The 23,524-nt window shown below is 39.3% G+C and overlaps 1 protein-coding gene across 2 annotated transcripts; it reads right to left on the bottom strand.

Annotated features, from left to right (window-relative positions):
• Positions 1 to 204: 204 nt before the first annotated feature.
• On the bottom strand, positions 205 to 21,599 carry zgc:113516 (uncharacterized protein LOC541449 homolog). Of its 2 annotated transcripts, none has more exons than XM_056739488.1 (8): positions 21,384 to 21,599; positions 17,954 to 18,216; positions 17,078 to 17,221; positions 11,365 to 11,513; positions 5,442 to 5,525; positions 5,166 to 5,326; positions 4,620 to 4,693; positions 205 to 585 (listed from the first exon to the last, which is right to left on the bottom strand). In XM_056739488.1, exons 1-8 carry the CDS (start codon positions 21,504 to 21,506, stop codon positions 516 to 518), a joined length of 1,068 nt encoding a protein of 355 aa, XP_056595466.1. In that variant the 5' UTR covers positions 21,507 to 21,599; the 3' UTR covers positions 205 to 515. The 2 variants fall into 2 exon arrangements, with proteins under 2 accessions (XP_056595466.1, XP_056595467.1); XM_056739489.1 differs by lacking the exon at positions 205 to 585 and adding an exon at positions 4,150 to 4,279.
• Between the last annotated feature and the right edge of the window lie 1,925 nt (positions 21,600 to 23,524).

Genomic DNA, 23,524 nt, shown 5'->3' on the forward strand with positions numbered 1-23,524 from the left:
CGTATAAGTTATAATTTCAGAAATGTATAAATGTGTGAAAAGATTTCTTTGGCTATGTCCACAGTTTTTTTCCCTCTCAGTTTTGGCCTTCCGTCCACACTCCTGAACTTGTTTCAATGTCCTTTGTCTAGCTTTGTTCACATAACTGTATTTGCTGAGTTTGTTTATGTTCAAAGTTCAGTTCATGTTTTAGTTCAAGTCGTGTTATATCTGGTAATGTTTTGTTTATTTGATTTTATATATTTTAATAAACTGCACCTGGGCACACATGGGTAAAACAGGTCTTCAGTGGACATTTTACAACTCCCTTGTGCTCCTTTCCGAATTATTTACTTTCTCATTTTAAATCTGATTCCAGATTATACTTATAGGTTTTGTTTTATTTTGTCATTTCAAAAATGCCAAGAAATGTCTTCCAAGTCCATTTGTTTTCCTTGTGGAAGGTAGTTATCTTTGTTCAAGACATGATCCATTCATTGACCTGTGCAGCAACTCTTTAGAGTCTCCATGCAGAGTTATTGAAGTGTCATTTCAAAGAACTCCTGCTTCTTCTCGAAGTAATAGTTCAATCTGGCCATAGCATATCTTTAGGAAGAGAAAAGAGTAAGAAAGAAAGAAATCAGTGTGAGAGATACCCAAAGGTAATGTGAAACTAGACACTTATTTACACTTTATAAAACTTCTAACCCTTTAATAAATCATTTCTTTTAATGTCAGGTGGATATCAAACTGGCAAACAAGACTTTTCTATGTCATTTTAGAAGCATTATTTTAAGGTCCAAAAACTACAAAGTGTGGCTTTAATAGACCTTTGTCTCACCGGTAAGCAAGGCAGTGTATCGTTACTTCCTGTAGCATAGAAACACAGTTCAAACTAATGGCTGAATCTGCTTACGGGCGCTGTTACTGCAGCACTCAGCTGCTTTAAAGAGAAACATAAACCTCTTCACATTAGTTTGGTTTTAGTGGTTACTCTGGTTTAAGTGTTAACGTATAGACGGCAAAATCTGAGTTTGGAGGTATTACATTGTAGTGTGCACTGCTATCTCCTTTGTTTGACGTCAGATTCCAGGCTTCTGATTGGCCAAAACGGCTTTATGGTGAGGATTATATAGCCACTTGATGGTTTGGCGCGCTATTGACAGCAAAAAATACCCATTTATTTATAAAAATACCCATCTAGGTGTGGACTAGGCCTAATTTGTGTGGGATTAACTGGTTCTTGCCATGAATATAGCTGTGGATGCTGGAATGGTGTTTACCCCTTATCAGTCCACTGTATCACCTATTGTACAAATATCATTCAAATGACATCGTAGGAATGTTAAGTAAATAAAATCACAGAAAAAGAATATTAATAATAAAGAATATTATTCAGACACAATTATTCAGGTTCCTAAGCGTAAATTCTGGAGGACGGAGTCAATCTAGTAGTAGAATTGAAAGGCAGCTGGAAAAGTGCTAAGAATTAAGGTTGTTTGTGATGCTGGGACACAAAACAATCAAACCCCATTTGTTGCTAGATCTTGAAGAATGATATCCTTTCCTCCCATCAGGGGTAGATGTCCATGAACTGAACCCCTCTTCTTATCACACCTCTCTCCTACCTTTCATCTCTTCAGGCCTTGATCATTGGAAAAGTGCTTACACATTCCATATTGTGTTTATAATGTTTAGTCATGTTGTAAAGATTTGATCATCATGTTTGGTATTGTTTTGAAGGTCTTTTTGTGATGGGTGAAAGGGTCTAGTTCCTTCAAACCTAACTAAGAATGTATTAGAGCCTTTTAACTTTAGGACATTACCTGCACTCCTCTAAGAAGTGTGGCTTTATCAGGGAATCCTGTTCACAGATAGATTGAGATCCCATTTGATGATCTCGTCAGCAACAAGATAACAAACAAACTAAATTTCACAACGACCATTGAATTCATGATTCTTTGTTACATTTGGGTATATAAGGTGCATTGGGAAAAGACTCAAGCACGCTTCTGTAACCAGAACTTCTCACACTGCAACTGTGTGTCTTGATTTTACCAGGTATGATAAACTTTGTGGTTTTATTTTATTCTTATACTATGTTGATAATGTTTGTTTAGTAAATTAGGAATTTCCTTGTATATGCATTCTATGATTTTAATTAATGTTGTGCCTGCCTGGTTATAATAAATTGTTATTGTTGATATTATCTGAATTCTTCAAAGTCTGTTATTACCAGTAGATTGAAAGGAACCTGTTCTGTTACCGCAAAATTGATGTGTCAGGATAGGATGGACTAGTTTATACTAGTCTTTTTATTATAAATGGGGCATTACGAAAGCTCACATGTTACAAATTTCCACCTATCATCTGGCCTAGCACTTTGAATGATGGTGACTAAAATAACTATTTTTATGTTCCTGAGCAAGCATATAGCGGCCAAACTTAATGATATTAGTTTACCCGGCAACCTCTGACTAGATCATAACTGACCGTTTTGTGTCTGTGAGATCCATGAATCCGGCCGGCGTGAGACTCTGTGCGACTGCAGGTCCCAATCGAAAGAATGACATATTAAAGTATGGAGATTTATAGATAAGTTAACTTTGATCAACAGATACATTTGAAATGTCATACAAGTTATTTTATATTATATGAAATTGGAGTCAGATCGGTCTTAACCACAGAGTCATATAAATTGAACTAAATTGTAACACTTCCTAAATAACTTCATGTAGAAATCGCTGAGAAGAAGCAGAACACGAGATCCCTTAAACCACACCATTGGATTTATTCGTTGGGCCAGTGGGTGGTCTTTTACACAATTAACCACAAGATCAAATAAGCAGACACTTGCCTTACTTCTCTGTCAGTCACTGTAGTATTGGATTATATACAGCCTTTCAAATATTTCTTCTACTTGACAACAATTTGTCTGCAATATTAAGCAATTTTTTTTCACTTTATTTGCCAGATCACAGACCAAAATTGTGCCACACCACAACACACCTAGTGTTTTCAATCGGGCATGGCCCTTATGTATAAGAAGAGGTTGTCTGATGGTATGTTTAAGGGCCCCTTTCTGTCATGATTCTGCCTCATCTTGTCATGTCTTTCTTGTTCTTGTCGCAGAATCATGGCAGGATCTCTTGTTTTATGTGAAGAGAGGCATTTTTGTCCCGAATGGCGATGCATGTGCTCTCTCCAGTCTCATCTTCGTTCCCGCCCTCTTGTATTCCTCGTTAGTGATATTAATTAGTTCATGCCCCGCACCTGTCCCCTCTTGTTTTGCTCCCCTTTATATTGCCATCGTGTTCATTGTCCTGTGCTCGTTCATTGTGCTTGTGTGCCTGTTTTCCTCATGTCCTGTTTGCCTTGCTACATTCCTCGCTTTGCTGTAACATGTGGATTTATTACCCTGCCTTGTCTTTGGATTACCTTGCCCTGCCCCTTGGATGTTCTTTGTTATCAGTCATGTCTTAGTTTGTGTAAGTTCTTATATAACCATTCTCTATTGTTCTTGTCCCCTTGTGGGAAGTCTGTGTTTTTGTACTCAGTCTTAGTTTTGTTTTCCCCATCGAGAGTGTTTTGTTTTGTACTTATGTTTATGTCACTAAATCTTTGTTAAACCGCTGCTGCCTGCAATTGGGTTCTTACCCCCTCCGATTCGTAACACCTTCATGACATTAGGCTCTAATAAAGTCTATGGTGCATCTACCAACTCAAAAATCAATCCAGTTTCTTAGGTTATTTGTCGGGCCTGGTGCTTAACCCTCACATTCATATGTTGTGTCTGTTGTTTAGGGCATGGTATAATAAAAGATCTGTTTCTGTGAAGTTTCAGCTCAAAATTCACCACAGTCTGTGGACCCCTAATATTTATATTACATTTGTGTAGAAGTAGAAAAAATCACTCCTTTACAGTAAACGAATAGTGGTTGAAAGCTTTACAATATGTAAAGTAGCTATTTAAATAAGTTTAAGACCTTTTGTTGATAATAGACAATATTTCCTTAAAGTACATCATTTAACGAGTTGTTAACCTTTCCAACATTTTCAACAAATGTGTTCCCTAACACTGATAGTAAGAGGACATATGTTCTTAAAGTAGACTTTGGACAAATCAACAAGAAGGTATGGATAATGATACTTTTTTTCACTTGACCTGCATAATTTTATAATACTGAATTTATTTAATTACTGTTATGTACTCGGACGTCATGCAATGCAAGGCAGGTAGGGACATGGGCATGATGTGCTGATGAGCCTTTACATATTGCCATGGCTTTAAAACATCTGTCTGGAGTGAAAAAGAAAAACACCAAAAAAGATCAAAAAGGACAAGGCGGCATTTGTTTTTGGAATAGAATTTAGCTTGGCCATTCAATAAATTACTTACAAACAATTTGCCAGTACAGATTAACAGTAAAATGTTTTGTATAGTTCTAACAGATGATTATTTCTTAAAATTTATAGTTTTGCTTATATCTACTTTTAACTATTATGACCGGGCCCCCTTCACAAAGACATGTAGGACCAGCAATGCATAGCTACAGCATTCCTTCCATTCTTTCATTCTCTGTTTAGTTTATACAGTTGTGGTTTGGCTATTACATGGTTTAAAATAGCAAGTAACCTACCCCTGAAAGTCAAAGTCAATGGTGGAATGTTTAGCCTGAACCAGAGCCCATAGACACCAGAAGAAATGAGCCACCTGAAATAAAGCCATCAAGTTGATTTTAACTTATTAATTATTTGTAAATTTTCTTTAAGAAAAAAATGCGCATCAAATCTTATAAAGTTCAAATACATTTTCTTTTTAACGATTCAGTTCAGCTGTATACATTTTTGTGCGGAAGTAAATGTATACAAACAGACATTGCATTGTTTATAGTGTAAATATTTAAATGCTGTATGCCAAATTATCTTTCATGGTTTCAATGTTGTGAATGTTATGTGTTTGTTGGTTACAATATGGTGGTAGATCAAACCATAAAATCTTAAAAATCAATACCTTGGAGTGGAGATCCAACAAGATTATTATGATAGGTGCACCCACACACGTGAGACTTTTTCAACTATTATGTTGCAATTCCGTTAAATTCAATTTAATAAATTCTTTGCTCAGAATATTGCATAATATTTTTCAAAAGATTTATATTAGTAATGAAGTGCAAAAAACTCACCAGAGAGAACTTGCAGACTTTTACGTAAAGCTCTTTGACCTCTTTCTTAGTGACAAATGACTCTAAACCACTGGACCTCTTGAAACTCTCCAAGTAAGCAGTAAGCCAATCAAATTGAAGCTCACGACTTGGGTAGAGGCTGAAGTCAACGTTATTGACACCTTTAATTGAAATGAACAGAAAGAAACCAAAACCATGTTTAAAGCAATCAAAGGCATTTGTGTAATGTTGTTTAGCTTATTGTATTTTAAGATATTTCTTTACAGAAGAATGTACCTGCAAATTCATTGAAATGGTTTCCAATGTCATAAGCCTGGTAATTTAAATCGGCGTACTCATAGTCAATGAATTTTACTGTGCCTACAATTGAACAGAACAGAACTGGGTTAAAATATTTTTTTTCTGGTTAATGTAATGCATTATTACTCTAATTCACCAGAAAATAAATGCTAAATACTTCTTACTGTTTATACAGATTCACTCATTAAAAGATCCTGAACTGCTTAAAAACTACAATATAGTTTGTTTGTGTGAGCAATGTACATGGCCTGTATTTACATATTAACTCTTTCCCACCAGCTATTTTTAAAGGTTGCCAGCCAGCGCCAGCCGGTTTTAAGATTTTCACAAAATTGTAATGGCGTCCAGAATTGTTTCTTCTTTAAATATTTAACAAAATATATCAAATGAAAGAACAGATCCCCTTTAAACATAACATCTCAGGTTACGTCCATTACCCTGGTTCCCTGAAAATGGAAAGAAAATGCTGTGTCGCCATGTAGTGAAGGACAAGGGAATACCTCCCTTTCGAGGGACTTTGCGATACGCTGCCCCATGCAGCCATGTTACCAAATGCCTGTAGTGTGTGTGAACCAAACACGTTTGAGTCAACAGTACCCGGGCCTAGGTCTAAGTAATAAAACCAGAACAAAGAGCCTGGTTCGAGGCAGCCATACCCAGAGTAGAGTGAGGGTATGGCATGAAGTTCATAAGCAACCCTTCCTGGGCAAACCAAAGCAAAGAAATAACTGCTCTGACTCCCCTCATATAGCAGTCCTGTGAACGTATATGCATAAGCGTACGCACAGGACAAACCAAATTCAGCTTCTCCTGGTCCGTGCTCCTAAACAGGGGAGGACAAAAAGCTTAAATGGAGTTTCGCTCACAGGCATCAACCTGCGAGCACTACAAAGAAAGTGACTCACTAGCGGTTGTCCACCCACTGAGGAGATTGATAAGCAGAAATAAACCTTTAGGTCGGAAGGAGTTAACCCAGCAGATAATTGCTCCTGCAGAAACCACAGCGCCACGTCAACAGCTCAGTTAGCTGCGCCCTCAGAAGAGCTGCAAACCAAAATTCTCCACTTTACAGCATAAAGCTTCCTCATGGAGGGAGCTCTGTGGAGCCTGGACGATAAGGGCAGGTAGACAGGAAGTGACCAGAAGCTCCACAGTAAATGCATAGTCCCAGCCTGATGCATTTCTGTCTTTCTTCAGGGGTCAGACGGGTGTGTCCCAGCTGCATATGTTCAGGAGGTGCCAGTTCATGATCTAGGCTGGCACTGGGCCCAGCAAACAGTGCAGACAGAGAACGACTTCTGAAAAGGTTGTCTACGTGGATTGATAACAAAATGTGTTCATCCAATGCCAAAGACAACCCCCCCAGACTAGCTGGCTCTGCTTGCAGGGTGAGCGATAATCCCCGACGATATAGTGACTTTAAAGCACCATCCCAACTGCACTGTACGGCGAGTGTACGGAAAATGAGACCATAATCAGCAGCAGTTCATTGTCCTTGGTGTAAGCTAACAAGCCGATCTTCCGCACTAATGCCTCCCACAGGATGTTCAAAAAACATTCTTAAAAAACTCAAACGAAGCGTGAATAGTGAAATCACTTTCCCATACAGCCGTTGCTCAGTCCAAAGCTTTAACAGAAAGTAAAGAAAAAACAAACGCTAGCTTAGCTTCCTCGTTGAGAAATTCCTGTGGCTGTTGGGTAATATAAAGCAAAAGGCAGTAGTTCCCTTTCTGTCAGTCTCTCGACGTTGTGTCGAACCAACCGAATGAGGGGGTTTGAACTTGAGAACCTATCAATTCTGATTGTGCTTTTGAAAGGCCAAAGAACTTGGTGAATGGCATGCCCATTCATTCACCTTTGATTCTTCGGATCCTACGAAGCTAATTCTGAGTACTACTGGATTCTACAACGCAGAGCAGTGGATTCATCCTGGTGTGTGCAACTTCCCCTGGGCATTTCAGTAGCGAGCCGAAGGTGTATATTAGAACAAATTTCTAAAATAGCTGAATTTTCTTACAGCGTGCACTTTTCGTAATCTTAGATGTGATTCGTCCTAGAGCCTGACAGGCACGATACCTGCATCACATGTCTGGGTCACCAGCATGCTGAAGTAGTGTTCGTGGATGCGGCATGTCCCCACTGCGAGACAAGTCTATCACAGTATAGCTGTTACGGTCACAACATTGTCTGCTGCTAGTTCCGTGGCGGCTGCTAAGCCGTCTGCAGCGGCGATGGTGATATGGGGGTTCCCATGGACATTAAACCGACAAAGCAAAGCCACGGACCGTCCAGGATCCGTTACACTAGCCTAACCTGTCTCCGATGGAAGTCATTGGACCGTCCCATAGCGGATCCACGCATCAGCATGCAGAGGATGAGATTTCCGTCACAGCATCGGATGGTGTCCTCCTGGCATCAGACGCTGTTGACTCACTGGAGTTCCCGGCTTTCGTCATGTCATCCATCTTTGCCCGGGCCGCCGCAAGCCTCTGGTAGCATTGCACTGCACTGCCTTCTCCGCAGCGCTCACGGCTGGACTCTTGGTTCCTGGATATGGAACGTGGTGGCAAGGTTCCGCCCCAATACCTTTTTTCCTGGAAGTGCATAGGGAAGTGCATATGACCCGGAGGTCATAGGTAAGAGTTTGCCAGTTTGCCTCCCTTGACTCTTCCCATTGTCCTCTTTGCTACTCCCTGACCGAGGCCCCACTTGGACCGGATGCTTTTCGCACAGCTGACTGCGGGAAAAGCTGAAATACGCCTTTACCCCAGTGAGCTACCTTTCACAGGTCCTGGGAAATCAGGGAAGAGGAGCACAAAGTTCTGTTAGTTGCGCCCTATTGGCCCAACCAGACTTGGTTCTCAGGGCTTACGCTTCTGACAGCAACTCCCCCTAGGCCAATTTCCCTGATGATGGACCTTCTTTCTCAGGGGAAGGACAGGGTCTGGCACCCGAGACCAGACCTCTGGAACCTCCACGTCTGGCTTCTGGACGGGACGAGGAGACCCTGAATGACATGACTCCCGCAGTCGTGACCATAATCACTCTGTCAAGAGTCCCAGGTGACTCCCACGTGCTGCTGAGACCCTGGCCTGGCTACGTGCCCAAAGTTCCCACCACTCCCTTCAGGGACCAGTTGGTGTACTTGCAGGCGCTCCCCCCCTGGGAAGGAAGACCCAACCCCTATCGTTGTCCAGTTTGAGCCCTGTGCCTCTACACGGACTGCACTCAGAGCTTCAGATGGGAGAGCTGTCTCCAAACAGAGATTGGTGCATTGGATCGTGGACATCATCACTTGGCGTGCTGATCTCCCATGCTCAGGGCGAATCTCTGGCAGACATCTGCAGGGCTGCAGGTTGGGCAACGGCCAATACATGCGCACAGTTCTACAACCTCCGTGTAGAGCTGGTCTCTGCCCAGAGCAGGTAAGACCGACGGCCGGCTAGGTGTACGTCTGCGAATCACCTTCTCCCCTTCATCAGGTGAGTGAGTGCACTGTTCCAGCTTCCCTACTTCCTCCACTGGGTTAAGTATAAGCATTCCATACATAACCAAGCACTTTTGAGTATTCGAGGCCCAGTATAGGTCAGTTTTCCTCACGAGGTGATAGCTTTTAACTGGGCTAAAGATCCACATTTAGTGACTCCCCCTCATTGGGAAGTCCCGTCTAACGTTTCCTCACTCTTGGTTCCCCTGTCGGTGAACCTGTGACCTCCCCTTGGTGGACTCCACCCTTGCACTACTAGTAACATGAGATCTCCCCACTGTTGAGACCGTGTATGTTTTCCACGTCTTATCTCTCTACGGCAGATGTGGTCTCCGTAACGTTCCCACTCAGGCGAGGGGGAGCTCGTCCCAGTGTTCCTTACGATGCCGTGCAGCTATCTCACCTCTAGAGAAGCAAGGGCCACCGCCTGTATGGCCGTTAGTAAGACCCTCTCATCTTGACTCACGCAACTGACGCCTTACTGCACAACTGGAAGGTTACGATTTGTGGTTACGATTTGCGGTTTAGATCACTTGGGACTCACCCAGATACAAACATACTCAATATGCAATCAGAGAACACTTGCTTTTGGATCTATTTATGCTGTACTGTCTTGTAAGGTGGATAATAGTGCCACCTAGTGCATAGTAGCGGAAACACGGATTGCCGTAAAATATTTTAAAGGTCTGATGAACTGTGCTTGTTCACTGTTTTATACTGTTATATGAGGTCTACTTATGATGTTAGCCTGGTTTTACATCCAAAAACATCAAAATCAATAAGCAATAGGTTATTTTCTACCCAGGTATTGAGGCCCAGCTCTACAAACACTCGGTTTTAATGGGCGTGCCGCATTGAAGAGTTGAAAGTAAACGCCCACTGCTTTGAATGGATAACAGTTTGTGTAGTTGGAGGCCTTCTGTGAATTTGCTTCGAGACGTAACGTTAGGTTACACATGAGCACCATTCACAGTTTTCGCAGGGCATTAGTATTATCTGAAGACCTCCTGTGATTTATAAATGACCTCCTCGCATCAGTATTTCATGTGACGCATTCACACGGGATGATTTTACTCAAACTTATTGGCTTATTTCCCGATGTGATGGCAAAACTTTTAGTTTTGTTTGTGTAGCCTATAGTTGTATTGAGTTTAATGATATATGACCGTACCTGTCAGCATTTGAGACACGTGATCCCGAACCGGACAAAAGATCACCGCGATCGGGGGTCTCAAATGTTACGAGTGTTTCCATGACAAATAATCAAACGGGAGACTCCCGGTAACTATGGATATCACCCAGCACCCCAAATAATACCAAAAAAACTTCAAAACAGCCTCCATTATTCGCAAACGGTGTATAAATACTTCAAAAATCACAGATTTTGCAGATCACAGAGTTGCCGATTTGCAGCAACCTCTGCAATGAATACAAATGACTAGAGATCCTCAGGTAATACTAATCTTGTGTGAATAGTGCTCAGGGCACATCAAGAGATCTCTAACAAAGCAATAGTGACGCATAGTACACAAATGTTTTACTCACATAAGATTGCTGCGCCATTCCTATCAGATCCAATATTGATGACACAGCACTGCTTTTTATTTTAAACTTTCCACAAATCCAGTGTTGATCTCTGCCTTGTTCACGCAGAATCCTCAGAGAAATGAAACGAACAAACGCTCCATGTTTTCCCCACAAGAGCTGGAAACTCTTTAAAAATTAATTTCAACCACGCATTGCTAATGTCGGAATCTGAAGGAAGGTTATGCAGTTACTGTGTTCTTCCACAACTAGTGGTGTCACAATATTTAGCTATCTTTAATGCCATGTTTGTTTATTGCTTGCTCGATCTATCTGGTTCCGCGCCACTCGTTCTGTCATGCGGGGCTAGAGAAGAAGTTGTTGATATTTTTCTGTGGAGGTGGTCATCAACCTATCATAGGTGCATTCCAGAACCTGGCATTCGCTGGGCCAGGTGTCAATAACAGATATAGTCTCAGTAGCAAGGTGTTTTCAGTTCTGACACATACATGATGTTCGTGTGAATACGATTTCCTCTTATATAACTAAAGCTCAGGTTAAAAGTGTGATTTTAATTCATGCCTCCTTTAAGTGTTGTCTCTTAATCGATGGGATAACTCTTCATTGCCTGGAAAAGAGTTAAAGATAAGAGCCCCCTTTCTGTCGTAAAAAACAACAGTCTGTTGAAGTGACATTTGACTGTCACCACCAATCAAAATCTGTGTTTGGATTTAGTTTAAACATTACGCATTAACGCACTATTTACAATATCAAATACACAAAATCAAACAATATATACTAAATCATACTGCAACATTTTAATTGCTGTTTTTAATCAACATCAAAAAGACAGATTTAGTTTGAGCTCTTTTTTTAGATAGCAGTTACCTTCTTCTTGGTTGTAGATTATATTTTTAGTCAGGAGGTCATTATGACACACCACTACTTGGGAGTCGATATGGTTAAGATGACTCTTCAGTTCCTCTATTTCTTTGATGATAGTTTTCATGCTGGGTACCTCCAGATGGCCACTTGATCTTAGGGAGAAAAGAGTAAACCACATTTGCATACCATTAAGTGCAATATTTTGTGTATACCATATTCTTTACTTACAAAAGTCCTGGCATTCAGTCATAACAAGTGTTAGAAACATGCCATCTTAAATTGTGAGAGATTATTTTATCATTCAACAATTCACAAACTTCACACTCATGACATGTTCACAGACAGGATTTTGTGCTATTTTGGGCAAAGTTCTATTGTTTATTTAGTAGGTGCACTATATTAATTGCATAGCATCTTATTTTTTCTCATTGAATTGTCTTGTGTCGAATCAAATCAAATTAAACTGCATTGCACTTTGACCACTGTTGATAAAATAAACAAACCACAAAACGAAAGTAAAATGACGGCAGCTCCCTCACGGTCGACTGTTGGCCACACAAACATAATAAAACATACCTTAAATCCAGGCCTGGTCCGATGCTGACACTCATTATCACCAGCATCACCAGCCGCACGTCTTTCCCTCACGGCTCTCGTCCCGCCTTGCTCGTCATATTATTGTAATTAAATTTCACATTTATCGATCAATCTCCAAGATTTTTGATTCAAAGTGACAAAATCAGCCACAAAACCATTTAATAAATGTCACAATAAACTGCTGAGTCATTATTTAGAGGAAGGAATAACTTGATATGATGTTTACCTGCCATTGCCATTCATTTTGATTTGCTGGAGCGCTGTCACTCCTGTGCATGACTGTGTGTTCATCTATCTCTATAACATCAACATTATGTTTAAAAAATGACAAAGCGCTTCTGGGTTAATTTTGTTTCGTCGGAACTCAGAAACACTCAGAAAGCCGCAACACAGGCTGAACTCTATCTGCGTGTTGTCTTTCCGGGACTCTCAAAACTACCTAAGCGCATTTCTCTTGCTGGAGGTAAACAGTCAAATACAAAGGTAGTTAATAGTGTGACGAGGGTTGAATGCAGACAATGTTTTTTACAGTGGATGGGAAAGGGTCTTGTATCGCTCCAGCAACATATTATGTAAGCTGCATTTATAACAAAGAATGACAAAGATGCAGATGTCATGTTAATGCACACACCTTTATCCTCTCTTTGTGAAGTTCACTCCACTCTGTGCTGCTGTGAAGTGAAGAATGCGCTAAATAATGCAGCCGCCCACCGTTTTCATAATAAGAGTTTGGTGGCTAAAAGCCACCTTAAAAGGGATTATCAACTCTGTCACGACCGGCTCAAAGCCGTGACAAATAAATGGAGGAAATACTCAGGTTGGTATAGTAGCAACGAAAACTGTTTATTAACATAAATAGAATAATAAATAAAACAACAGAATCCAAGACCATTCTGCCTAACGTCAATGCGTCAGACAGAACCAAATGTAAATCAAAACAAACGGGAGCCAGCCAACCACACACCAACAACGACCAAACGGTTTTATAGTGGGTAGACCAGGTGGACATTGTTTACTTGATGAGTCTCCTAGCCACACCCACCAGCCGGCCAAAGCGGGAAGAACCAGGAGACCCATCACAACTCCACTGGTAAGTAATCAAAATTGATAGGTATTCAAAAAAGAATAATCCATCAGGCAGATTAATCCTTAAACAGGCATAACAACGGGAGTGAAACAAACATCAGGTTGTAACCAAACTGGCTTCATGGATGAGTTTATAAAGAGTCCGGGTGATGAGCAACAGGTGTGCTTAATTAAATGTTCAGGAAGAGAGCAGATGACTTGCACCGTAAGGTCTGGTCCCGGGTGCGTGGCTAGATCCGTGAGACTGGAATTATGGGATTTACGGGATGATTAGTTGCACGACTTACTTCACTAAATAGTTCCTTTGCTGGTGCAAATACGATCGGGGAAATGACCTGAGGGAAAACTTAGTTTGCAAAGGACAGCCCTCTTTACTTGTACGGAACTTTGTTCCTAAACTTATTCGGTCTGAAAACACCTATGGCTTAAATCATATTAAATTGATCGTTTCAGTTCCTATCTGTAAACGAAGAGGTGTCTTACCAATCACAATTTCGCTACGGGGTGTCACAGAGCTCAGTGCTAGGACCTCTGCTTTTACTCTTTTCTGTACATTCTATACACTAGGACCTATAATTTAGAGATATGGGGCATAATTTTAAAACATTTGCATAGAAAGCGTCCTTAATTTAATATTCCGATCATTTCTCAAAGTTAATATCTGCGATTCATAGAACAACCTTACGCACAGAAAACGCGATGTTTAAGATGTGAGCTCTATATGTAAATCACAATTGATCTTGAAATTGCGCGTAGCTGAACAGTTTCAGATCTCCGCCTTGTAAACATTGTCTTATTAATGTCAGTGACATTTAAAAGAGCACCTATAAACATACAAATCGAATACAAACGGTAAGAATGGCTTATACATCTAAATATCCTATACTTCTCAGAGAAGCAAAAGTGCGTACGTCTGCTCAGACCCTGATGTGGCGCTAAACACTTTTCCATGTCAAAGATCCTTTCTATAAATATGAACAGTCCGGTGGATTTTTGCGTCACTCTACAATCAAATCGGTCTGTGCGCACGCTTTATAAATGAGGTTCCGTGAGGTCCAGACTGCTCACACAAAAGAATTTACTTCAAAGGATAGACAAACTTCTCCACAATAGGTAGCAGGTAAGTAATCGAAAGGCAGGTATAAATCCACAAGTAAGTATAAATCTACAGTTAAACAGGGAACGAGAAACAGGTAAGTAATCCACATATAACAGAGGTCTAAGCTTAATGCATCAGCCATAATGGTCACAGCGTCAACCTCATGGAAAACTTCTGGAATGGAGTCAGAGGGAGGATTTGAGGAGCAGTCAGGAGAAGGTACTGAGGTGGAGCCAGTGGAAGTCTATGAAAGGGGTTTGAAGTAGATTCAGAATAGGGCACTAGAGAGGGGCGATGAGGAGGTTCAGGCAGAACTCTTGAGAGGGCTCACGACTGAACTCTAAAGAGAGCTTGCGACTTGTTCGATAAACAAAAAAAAAGGGGTAAAGCGTACACAGACCTTGGTGTGAGATTTGCATACTTGAGTAGGGTAATGAATCTGCATTTCATATATATACATAGAAAATATTGCAGGAAACAACACACAGCTTTGGGGCACTCCAGAGTTAAAAATAACCTCTTCTGACATGGTCCCCTGAACAGAGACTCTTTGAGGACGAACAGCTCAAGAATCTATAGAGAAGGTGCCCATTGGTATCAAGTTTTAATAATCAATCTAATAAAATTTCAACCCTGACAGTATTGTATTATTTTTTTAAATATAGTTTTTTCTCCGGGTTTTAGTAAAAAAAACCTTCCCATTACCATGCAGAAATACAATCGAGACTGTTGGATTATAATCATCATGGAGATATGGCTTAAGCCAACGATTTCGATCGAGGCTGTCAAGCTATCGGAGCCATCAGGACCAGTGCATTCAGTAATTGCAGAGGACGTGTGCATTTTCACTAATAACAGCTGATGTACAAACCCTTAAATCAAAGATACTAACTGCTCTCCGGACTTGGAATATATCAATATAATGCCGTCCAACCAAGAGAATTCTCAGTTGTTGTAATCAATGCCTTATCACACAGCCAAATGCTATAAGTACAACTGCACTGGGCTATCTGATGATAAATGCTATTAGTAAACAAAAGAACGCACATATCCAGAGTGAAAAATATTCTGATCACGTATACAGTTACGGCATGCAAGGGCTCAAAGCATCACCTCGCCCTCATCTAGACCTGTCTGAGCACATCTCTTTGTTTTCAACTCCAGCATTCAGACCTCTTATTAACACTGTCAGACCAACTGTTAGAAGTATTCAAGTATGGCCAGAAGGAGCTTCTGAGCAGCTCAAAGACTGCTTTAGCAGCACAAACTGGAGTGTTTGTGTGTGTGTGTGTGTCTCTGTCTTCAGTGTTTTCACCTTTTTCTTGTTTTTATAGGTATATAAGTTTAGTTGTTTTGCTTATAGTCAACATGTCTTATGTACAGCTGCTTTGTAACAATGAAAATTGTAAAAAGCACTATATAAATAAAGTTGAGTTGAGATGCCGATCCAAGTTCAGCGCTTTATTAAGGGGTTAATCCTAGAATCATGAACAATAAAACAGGCAAAGGTCAAACACAAGTAATCTGTCTGAACATTAAAGACACCGGGCAGGAACAATAACCGTAAACATTCAGACCTATGGCTAGAAATCCAGAGTGACAACCACACAATACCTCACAGAGAGAGATAGACTAACAGGGTTTAAACACCTAGAGGTGCAAGAGACAACAACACATGTGAATGCAATACTAACTAATGACCCCAAAGGCTTATGGGAAATGTAGTGTACTGTGGCAGTCCAGGTGATGAGGGGAGTGCCCTCTAGTGGACCATTGGGTCACTCTGACCAAAAGACTGATAACCAGACTGAACTCTGCATTACATTTCTTTACCTCAGGGTACTAACCAGCTCTGCACTAGATCTTCAATACTTCAGGGCAAAACTGTCATTTACAACAAAAACATCTATACTGTATAATAAATGTGCAATGTTACTCATTATTGTGCAAATAATGTCTACATGTACATACTTTACACCTACTTTATATAGTATTTATCATATCTGTATAGGCTAACCTAATTAACATATTTTACACTATTTGTACAAGTTTCAAGAACATATGTGAATGTCGAATGTATAATTGTTTATAGTTTATTTTGTTGTATATTGTAAATGTTATATGTATAGGCACATTGAATGCATTACCAATTTGTGAAAGCACCGAATTTAATAGTATGTGAACATGCAATGACAAATAATGAAATCTAAATTCTAATCTAATCTAAAAATCGACAAACCAACAGATGGCAATATAACCCTGAACATAAAGCCACGCTGGCCAATCAGAAGCCAGAAAAAGGTCACTGTGTTTGCGAATGGCCAATACTTGAGTTCATGTGGACAGGGCATAAGCCTCTCAGATGTTTTAGCATCACAATTAAAGCTGGTTTCCTTTTAACTGGAAGCAATTCCATTTATCCCAGTTGAACAGATACTGTTTGTAGTGTTTTGTATATGGGTCAATGACGTACAAGTTTTTTCAACATGCCAATCTTAAAATACTAATAAATACTAATAACTGTTGCAGTTATTCAAGCATTAAGAATGTGGTGTGCACATAATGCAGATTAACATTTTGAAATGAACGATTTTAGTGTTTCACGTCTGTGAATCTGCCATAGCCTTAAAAAATGTCACACGGTACGACTGTGATTTATCTCAACATTAATTATTTTTTTTCCCATGATTAACATTTTTTATAAATCTTTAGTATTTAAAGTATAACGTTTTGGTAAGTAATCATCTAAAATTTTGGTTCTATAATCTTACACTTAAAAAAAAAGGAACAAATGTTCATTTCTGATATAAAGAGAGACAATTATTTCAGCCGCAAAAATTTGATATATATTTTCTTTTTAATTCAATACAATTAGTTGCACCACATGATAAGTGGCCATTGTACATCATTGACCCATCACTGAGGTCCTCTTACCTAGTCTGTACTGGATCATCAGAACTCTGAGCCAATGTCAGGAACTTGGACAATCTAGACCACAAAACTGGTGTCATCAGTGAACTGTTTCCAATCTCTCCAGACTTGATGGAATGGATTTTACCCATTTCTGTTGCAATCAACCTACGGGTAAATAAATACATTTAATGGTGTAGCATGAGACACTGCTGAAACTGAAGGAGAAGCTCTGCCGACTTAACGTAAGATATGAGTTTTGAAACGGCACTCATATTGAAATATTTCTGAATACCACTTAGAAACAAATAACCAAACTAAGATGCCAAAATAGCATGTATTGCCATTTGCATTCCTCGCAGATGAAGATCTAAGGAAGGTCACCAGCTACACTAAAGTTTGCTTCTCATAAATGAATAACTAAAATAAAGTAATCCACTAATATTAAGATACGTTGTTAATATGGCAGTTATTAAAGCTGTTATTGAGACTATAACACCGAAGTGTACTTATTTTTGATTAGTTTTTGTAATGAATTTACACACGGTGATAATACCGTCTATCATAGTAAAAGTTTCATTAATAACATAAAATGTAACACCAACACATCTCGAGACACTGCACACTTACGAGACCTACTTAAACTGACGGCAGATGCTTTACAAAGTTATATATCTATCTATACATCTTTTTGTTAGGTTTGTGCGCTTGCAGATTGGATTGGACTTAACCATCAGATCAACAAGCAGAAAACATCCTCAATTATAAATCCAATAAGAAGGTGTTGAAATTAAATTTAAATAAAAGTGCCAAATGTGAAAGGTAAAATACAACAAAAAGAATCCTTAACTGTAAGTATTGACATGCAGTTAGATCATGTGAAGTTTTGTGTTTGTAGACCTGTAAACAGACGGCTCCTTGAGGAACATATCATCCAACACAACTCCTCTGACAAACTCATAGCAGATGCCATTGGTGAAACTGCAGTACAACTGTGGACCACAGCCGTGTTTGTGTAGAACCCTGAACATCTTCATCTCCTTCTCTCGGTCCAAAAACTGCTCAGTCATCAGTCCAAACACTCTCACCAGAACAACAGCATCTTCTGTCAGAGAGCCCACATAGCAGCCCATTAACTGGTTGGTGATTCCCTCAGTGAAGGCCTAGGATTGAAGAAAACATATGAGAAGAACTTTAATGACTAGAGGTTATGATTGTGGAGATGGTGGTGCAGACATGCCAGACTTCGGCTGTTCTGCACATGTGTTGTGCTCTGTGGTAAATGATGGCATCACCGCTCGGAGAACATCTTTGCTAAGGTTAGCACATGGTGTCTGAGAGTTTAGCGTTTCATCATTCTGGCTGTGACCTTGAATGTTTGTGGCGTGGAACATGAGTTGGAAAGCATGAGGGCAATTCTGTGAAAATAAATGTCAACCTTACCACGAAAAACCATGTTTCTAGCAGTGGTTTTTACTCTGGTAACAGCACAGATTTGAACACTTGGTGGTTGAAATACCCATGTGAGATCTCTCTTCACATTTGTAAAGCATTTGTTTTATTTTAAGTGCATGATTTTTCATAGTCAGGTAAGAGCCATTTTCAGGATTGTCACATCCATAATGCAATGGACACATGGAACTGTTATGACAATACTGTTATATTTTCCATGTTTTTTTCTCACATGAGACGTATGGATATTGTTGTACACCTGCCCCATACCCTGATGTGAGCAGCACTGATTCTCTCTTTCTTGTCTCTTCAAACACTAGATTACTATTAAAAATACCTCTTCTTCTGTACCAAACCGGACACTGTTCAGATCACATAAATGAACACATACATTAAACATGATAATGTTATCTTCCGTTCATGAAAACACTGTTCGGATTCACCAGTCTAAATCATTTCATTAAAATAAAAAAGTGTAAGGACATCATTAAATTCATGTTTGCTGTTTATTTCTTATTCTTCTCTTTATTTCTTTTTGTCTCAAAATACTGTGATTTTCCCTCAGCGATAAACAAATAGGCTTTAGCATCATAGCATCATACACCATGTTTCAAAGATCTCAGTGTCAAGTAAACTATTTACTGCTGGGAAACAACAAACACTGTTATTTTGAACTGTGATCTTCTGTGAGCCTGTAACTGCTGAGCTTTGCTATATTTGAATGTTTCTACCTCTTTAATCCTGTGTTTTATAAAATAAAAAAATAATGTCAGCTTTTACCAATAACACCATCATTTCCAATACTTCTTTTATTAAAGGCTTCTTTCTTTTCATGATGCAGTGTAAGTCAATGACAATATTTTCAGTTTAAAAAACTCACTTTTAACCATTAAAGGCACTGAAATATTACTGTCAAAAAACAATATGTTGACTTGTGTGCTTGAATAAAATAAAGAAGCAGAAGTCAACAGAAGTGTCTAAGTGAATGGATTCTTGTCTTATAGCGCAGTGTCTTTGCTAGGAAACGCTCCTTTGTTTATTACAGCGGTGTCACATGTTGAAGTTGCATCTGTTCTCGTGTAGTCTCGTGCTGGTTTTGCTTGTTTATTGTGTGATATTGTAAGGCGTGTCCTCGATCATGTAATTCAGGCAGGTATAAAATAAGCCTCATCGCATGAAGACCAAAGAGTGTAAAGACCAACGACTCCCCTCCAACGACAAGACACTTGAGTATTGCACTTAAGTATTAACTTTTCTCACGTGTATATTTATTCTCTTCTCTTTATTTGCTCTGTATATTCTTCATTCTTCGTTTTGACGATGTGTTTTCGAATCCCTACTGTCACTGCAACTCGTAAGTCACCTGTGTCACGTCGAAGGCAACGCCATGCAAATAATCTGTGCACTCTTTCAGCATCCACAACTAAATCAATTACATTTCCCATCGGTTTATGGAACCGGCAATCTGCTGTAAACAAAACGGATTTAATCACAGCTTCTGGTCTGTCTCTTTTAGCACTTCCTGAAACTCGGATCAAGCCACATGATACTACCACACCGGCTGCCCTCTCCAATAACTACACTTTCTCTCACAGTGCACGAATATCAGGGACGGGTGGAGGAACCCAACATCAACTTGAAGATTTTATGATTCCTTCGTGAAGAAAACGACCACCATCAGCAGTCAGTTCTCTTCGCCACCTCCTCTTGATCACGCCCGAACCCCCGACACATGCTCACTGCCCTCTTGCTCTCTCCTATCTGAAGCCGACGTTTCCTTCTAACCACCCAACAACCTGCCCGCTAGATCCCATCCCTACCCATCTCCTCCAGGCCATCTCTCCATCAGTTGTTCCTGCTCTGACACATATTATCAACTCGTCTCTCACCACTGGTACATTTCTCACAGTTTTGTTAATGACATTGTTATTGTTCATGTTTATTGGGTGAAATAGTGTGCATGATGTCTTTTTGCGACGCGTGATATTGATTAAATAAAATGACTTGTGAGTTCTGAAAGGTCTGCAACAAAAGTTGTTTTGGTCCATTGTATGAAAGGATCGATTGTGGACAATCCCATGTTTGTGTTTCACATATTTTACAGACTACTTCAGGTTATAACTAAATGAATGGTAAAATAATGCATTCTTACCCCGCAGGTGTTTTGTGAAAGCAGTTTATTATAATGCCCTATTGTTATGTTTTAGGTATGAAATGGACACAAGAGCCAATTCCATTTCATAGTCAAAGCTGACGTAGTGAAGCAATCTGTCACGAGACACACGAGAACCAATGCTAATTCACATCAAACAAACACTTCATTTCCTCTGGCGGCAGTTTTGAATGTGTTCCTACCAGATCTGAGATTTATGGTGGATCGTTATCCATTCTGTATCTGTTCCTCATACAAATGGAGTACACTTGGAATATTTGAAAAAACAGTTATAACAATTATAATTAATAATAATATAATATAACAAAATGAAATGTTTGCTTATTTGCAAAGTATACTGAATGTATTCATCCAAAGACGAAGAGGATGTTTTAAGCTGTGATGTATTAATGAAGAGAACTGTAACTCCTCGTGTCATCACTGCTTTATTACTTAGGTGCATTAAAATTCAAGGTTTTTTACTTTTATTCAATGATAAGTTGAAATGGAACAATATACCAATACAAATGAACCCTAGTTGATGAACTTCATGAATAATTAAATAATGAACACAAAAGAACAAATCATGTTTGAGTCTGATCTAATAAACACTATGGAAATATTTGATAGTTTCCTTATACATTAAACATTAAAGTTTTACATAACAATCTCACTTTAATAAAAGGAAACAATGCAATAATTAGCATTTCATTATGATCAACTTGCCTTGATCTGAACATCTTCTGGTTTCCATTGTGGTCTCAGTTTTTTAAGAAGTTTTGTGATGCCGTGCCGAGGGAAGCGCTCATCAACACTGACGTCCAAGTGTAATCTTGCATCATTTTCCATTTTTCATCAGAATCACACCTCAGAGGATCTAAAGCAGTTTAATGATGGCCCAGTTTCAATCTGTCCATCTGAGTGACTCAGCAAGCGGCTGGGTTTATCACAGTGCAATGTTCTTTTGGGCATCTTCATTGCTCAGTTAGTGAGGAGTTTACTTATTAACTCTAGTTTCAAATGAAAAGGGAACATTTGAAGAGAAATCTCTCAATGTTTGATGTGAAACAGATAAGCAGTGTTTAGCTATTACAAGTTCACTTTTAGCTTTTTCTTTGTAGCTCTATGTATTAGTTAAATGTGTCTTTATTATAATACATGTGGCAGAGACTTATTTTGCGATTAGTTGTGTGTATGCTTCACTGTTACTACAGCAAATGACTACAAGGGGCGTTTGTATCACGGTGACTGAATGTGAATTTTTGATTGAAATACTGAATAAATGAAACAAGGCTTTGTTAAAGTGACATAAACAGTGAGATGGGGAGTGTAATTATACCACAAAGTTCAACACAGCCATCAAAAAGGGAGGCGATCAAATATTCTCATGAATTACAGCAAATTATAAAATCTGCAGTGGCTATAATTTCACAAAATGAAACACAAACTCCACAGAATGGATTGTGTTCACTACTGTATATGTTTGGAAAGCAATTTAAACTGTTTTAACAGTGATTTTTTTCACTGGTCAAGCAAAGGTGTGTACGTCTGCTCCTCAGACCCTGATGTGCCAAGCACTCTTCTTAAATCTGTGTACTATTCACAAAATGATCAGCGCTGTGATTTCAAAGTTTCATATAGAATTCGTATTGAATAAGAAATCTTGGTTAATATAGTTATCCTAAAATACACAATATAAAAAAAGTTAGTTTTGTGTGGAGTGTAGCAAATGTCATGATTTTCTCATTCGTTTCCATCTGTAGATGTTTTTAGCAACTAAGTGATCCTGGAATTGTTTGTTACTGTGATGAGTGGGACAGAGACTGCTGTATGAGAAACAAATCAAAAAGAGAAACAAACTGCAATCTGTTGGGTCACTACTTACCTGAAGTTTACAAACTACGAAGTGTTGCTTTAAGGGAAGATTTCAATTGCAGAATTCAACTGATTTGCATGTAATAATAGGAAAGACTGATATATTTCTTTGGCAAAACAAATTTTCTCTATGTTTTACCCACCCTCAGGGCATCCTGACTGAATATGACTTCTTCTTTAAAAATAATGCGGTCGCAGTTATAATACCACATATCATTTTTCTTCCAAGCGGTAGAATGGGAGTGAATTTTTTTGACGCTCCAAAATGTTTATTAACGTTAATGTCTAACTTCCGTTATCCCGTGAACCTGAAGCTTGAACCTGAGGCTTCTTTATCTGGTAAATGACGTTGAGTAAAGCTCCTGCACAGAGGAGACACTATCTTATTGAAACAAAACTAAAAATGATGCATTCATCACAGGAACTTTCGGCTGCGAGGGATAACAAAAATGAGACATTATCGTTAATGCTATTGTTGGAATTTCCCTTGCATTTTGATTTGTTCTTCTTTTTGTTTGCTGTTCTACTGTACCTTTGGTATTCTCTGTTTGTACTCCTTGAGGAAAAGGATTATTCTTGATGAATACTAATGTCACGACTGGGAAAACTTCCAAGAGAGATAGAACCCACGAGCAGGCAGCGGTACAAAAACTCTGATGTTAAATAACTCAAAAATAAAGACCCACGATGGGTAAAACTACAACAAAACGAACAAACTACAACCAGGATGCAAAACAAAGAATTCCAATGTAGGGGCAAAAAGAGAGCAACCGGATAAACGATACAGCACAAGACAGCAAACACGAGGGCATTAAATAAGGGAACTTTTTAAGGGATAATTACACAAGGCAGATGTGTGGGTAATCAAACACCGGTGGTCAGCTTAACGAGGGGATGGGGTCAAGAGATGATACGGGAGAACGCATTGCTATCATAAAGAAACAATGACCACCCGCTTCTACATAAAACACGTTGGGCAGTCATGACCCTGC

This window comes from Triplophysa dalaica, chromosome 24 (genome assembly GCF_015846415.1).
Source record: "Triplophysa dalaica isolate WHDGS20190420 chromosome 24, ASM1584641v1, whole genome shotgun sequence".
NCBI lineage: Eukaryota > Metazoa > Chordata > Actinopteri > Cypriniformes > Nemacheilidae > Triplophysa > Triplophysa dalaica.

Excerpts from the sequence above, each read along its gene's own strand:
- zgc:113516 (XM_056739488.1), bottom strand. The coding sequence starts at position 21,506 with ATGGAAAATGATGCAAGATTACACTTGGACGTCAGTGTTGATGAGCGC. Across the intron at positions 17,222-17,953 it reads AAGGAGCCGTCTGTTTACAG|GTTGATTGCAACAGAAATGG; the intron begins GTCTACAAACAC and ends ATTTACCCGTAG. Across the intron at positions 5,327-5,441 it reads CCATTTCAATGAATTTGCAG|GTGTCAATAACGTTGACTTC; the intron begins GTACATTCTTCT and ends TTTCAATTAAAG.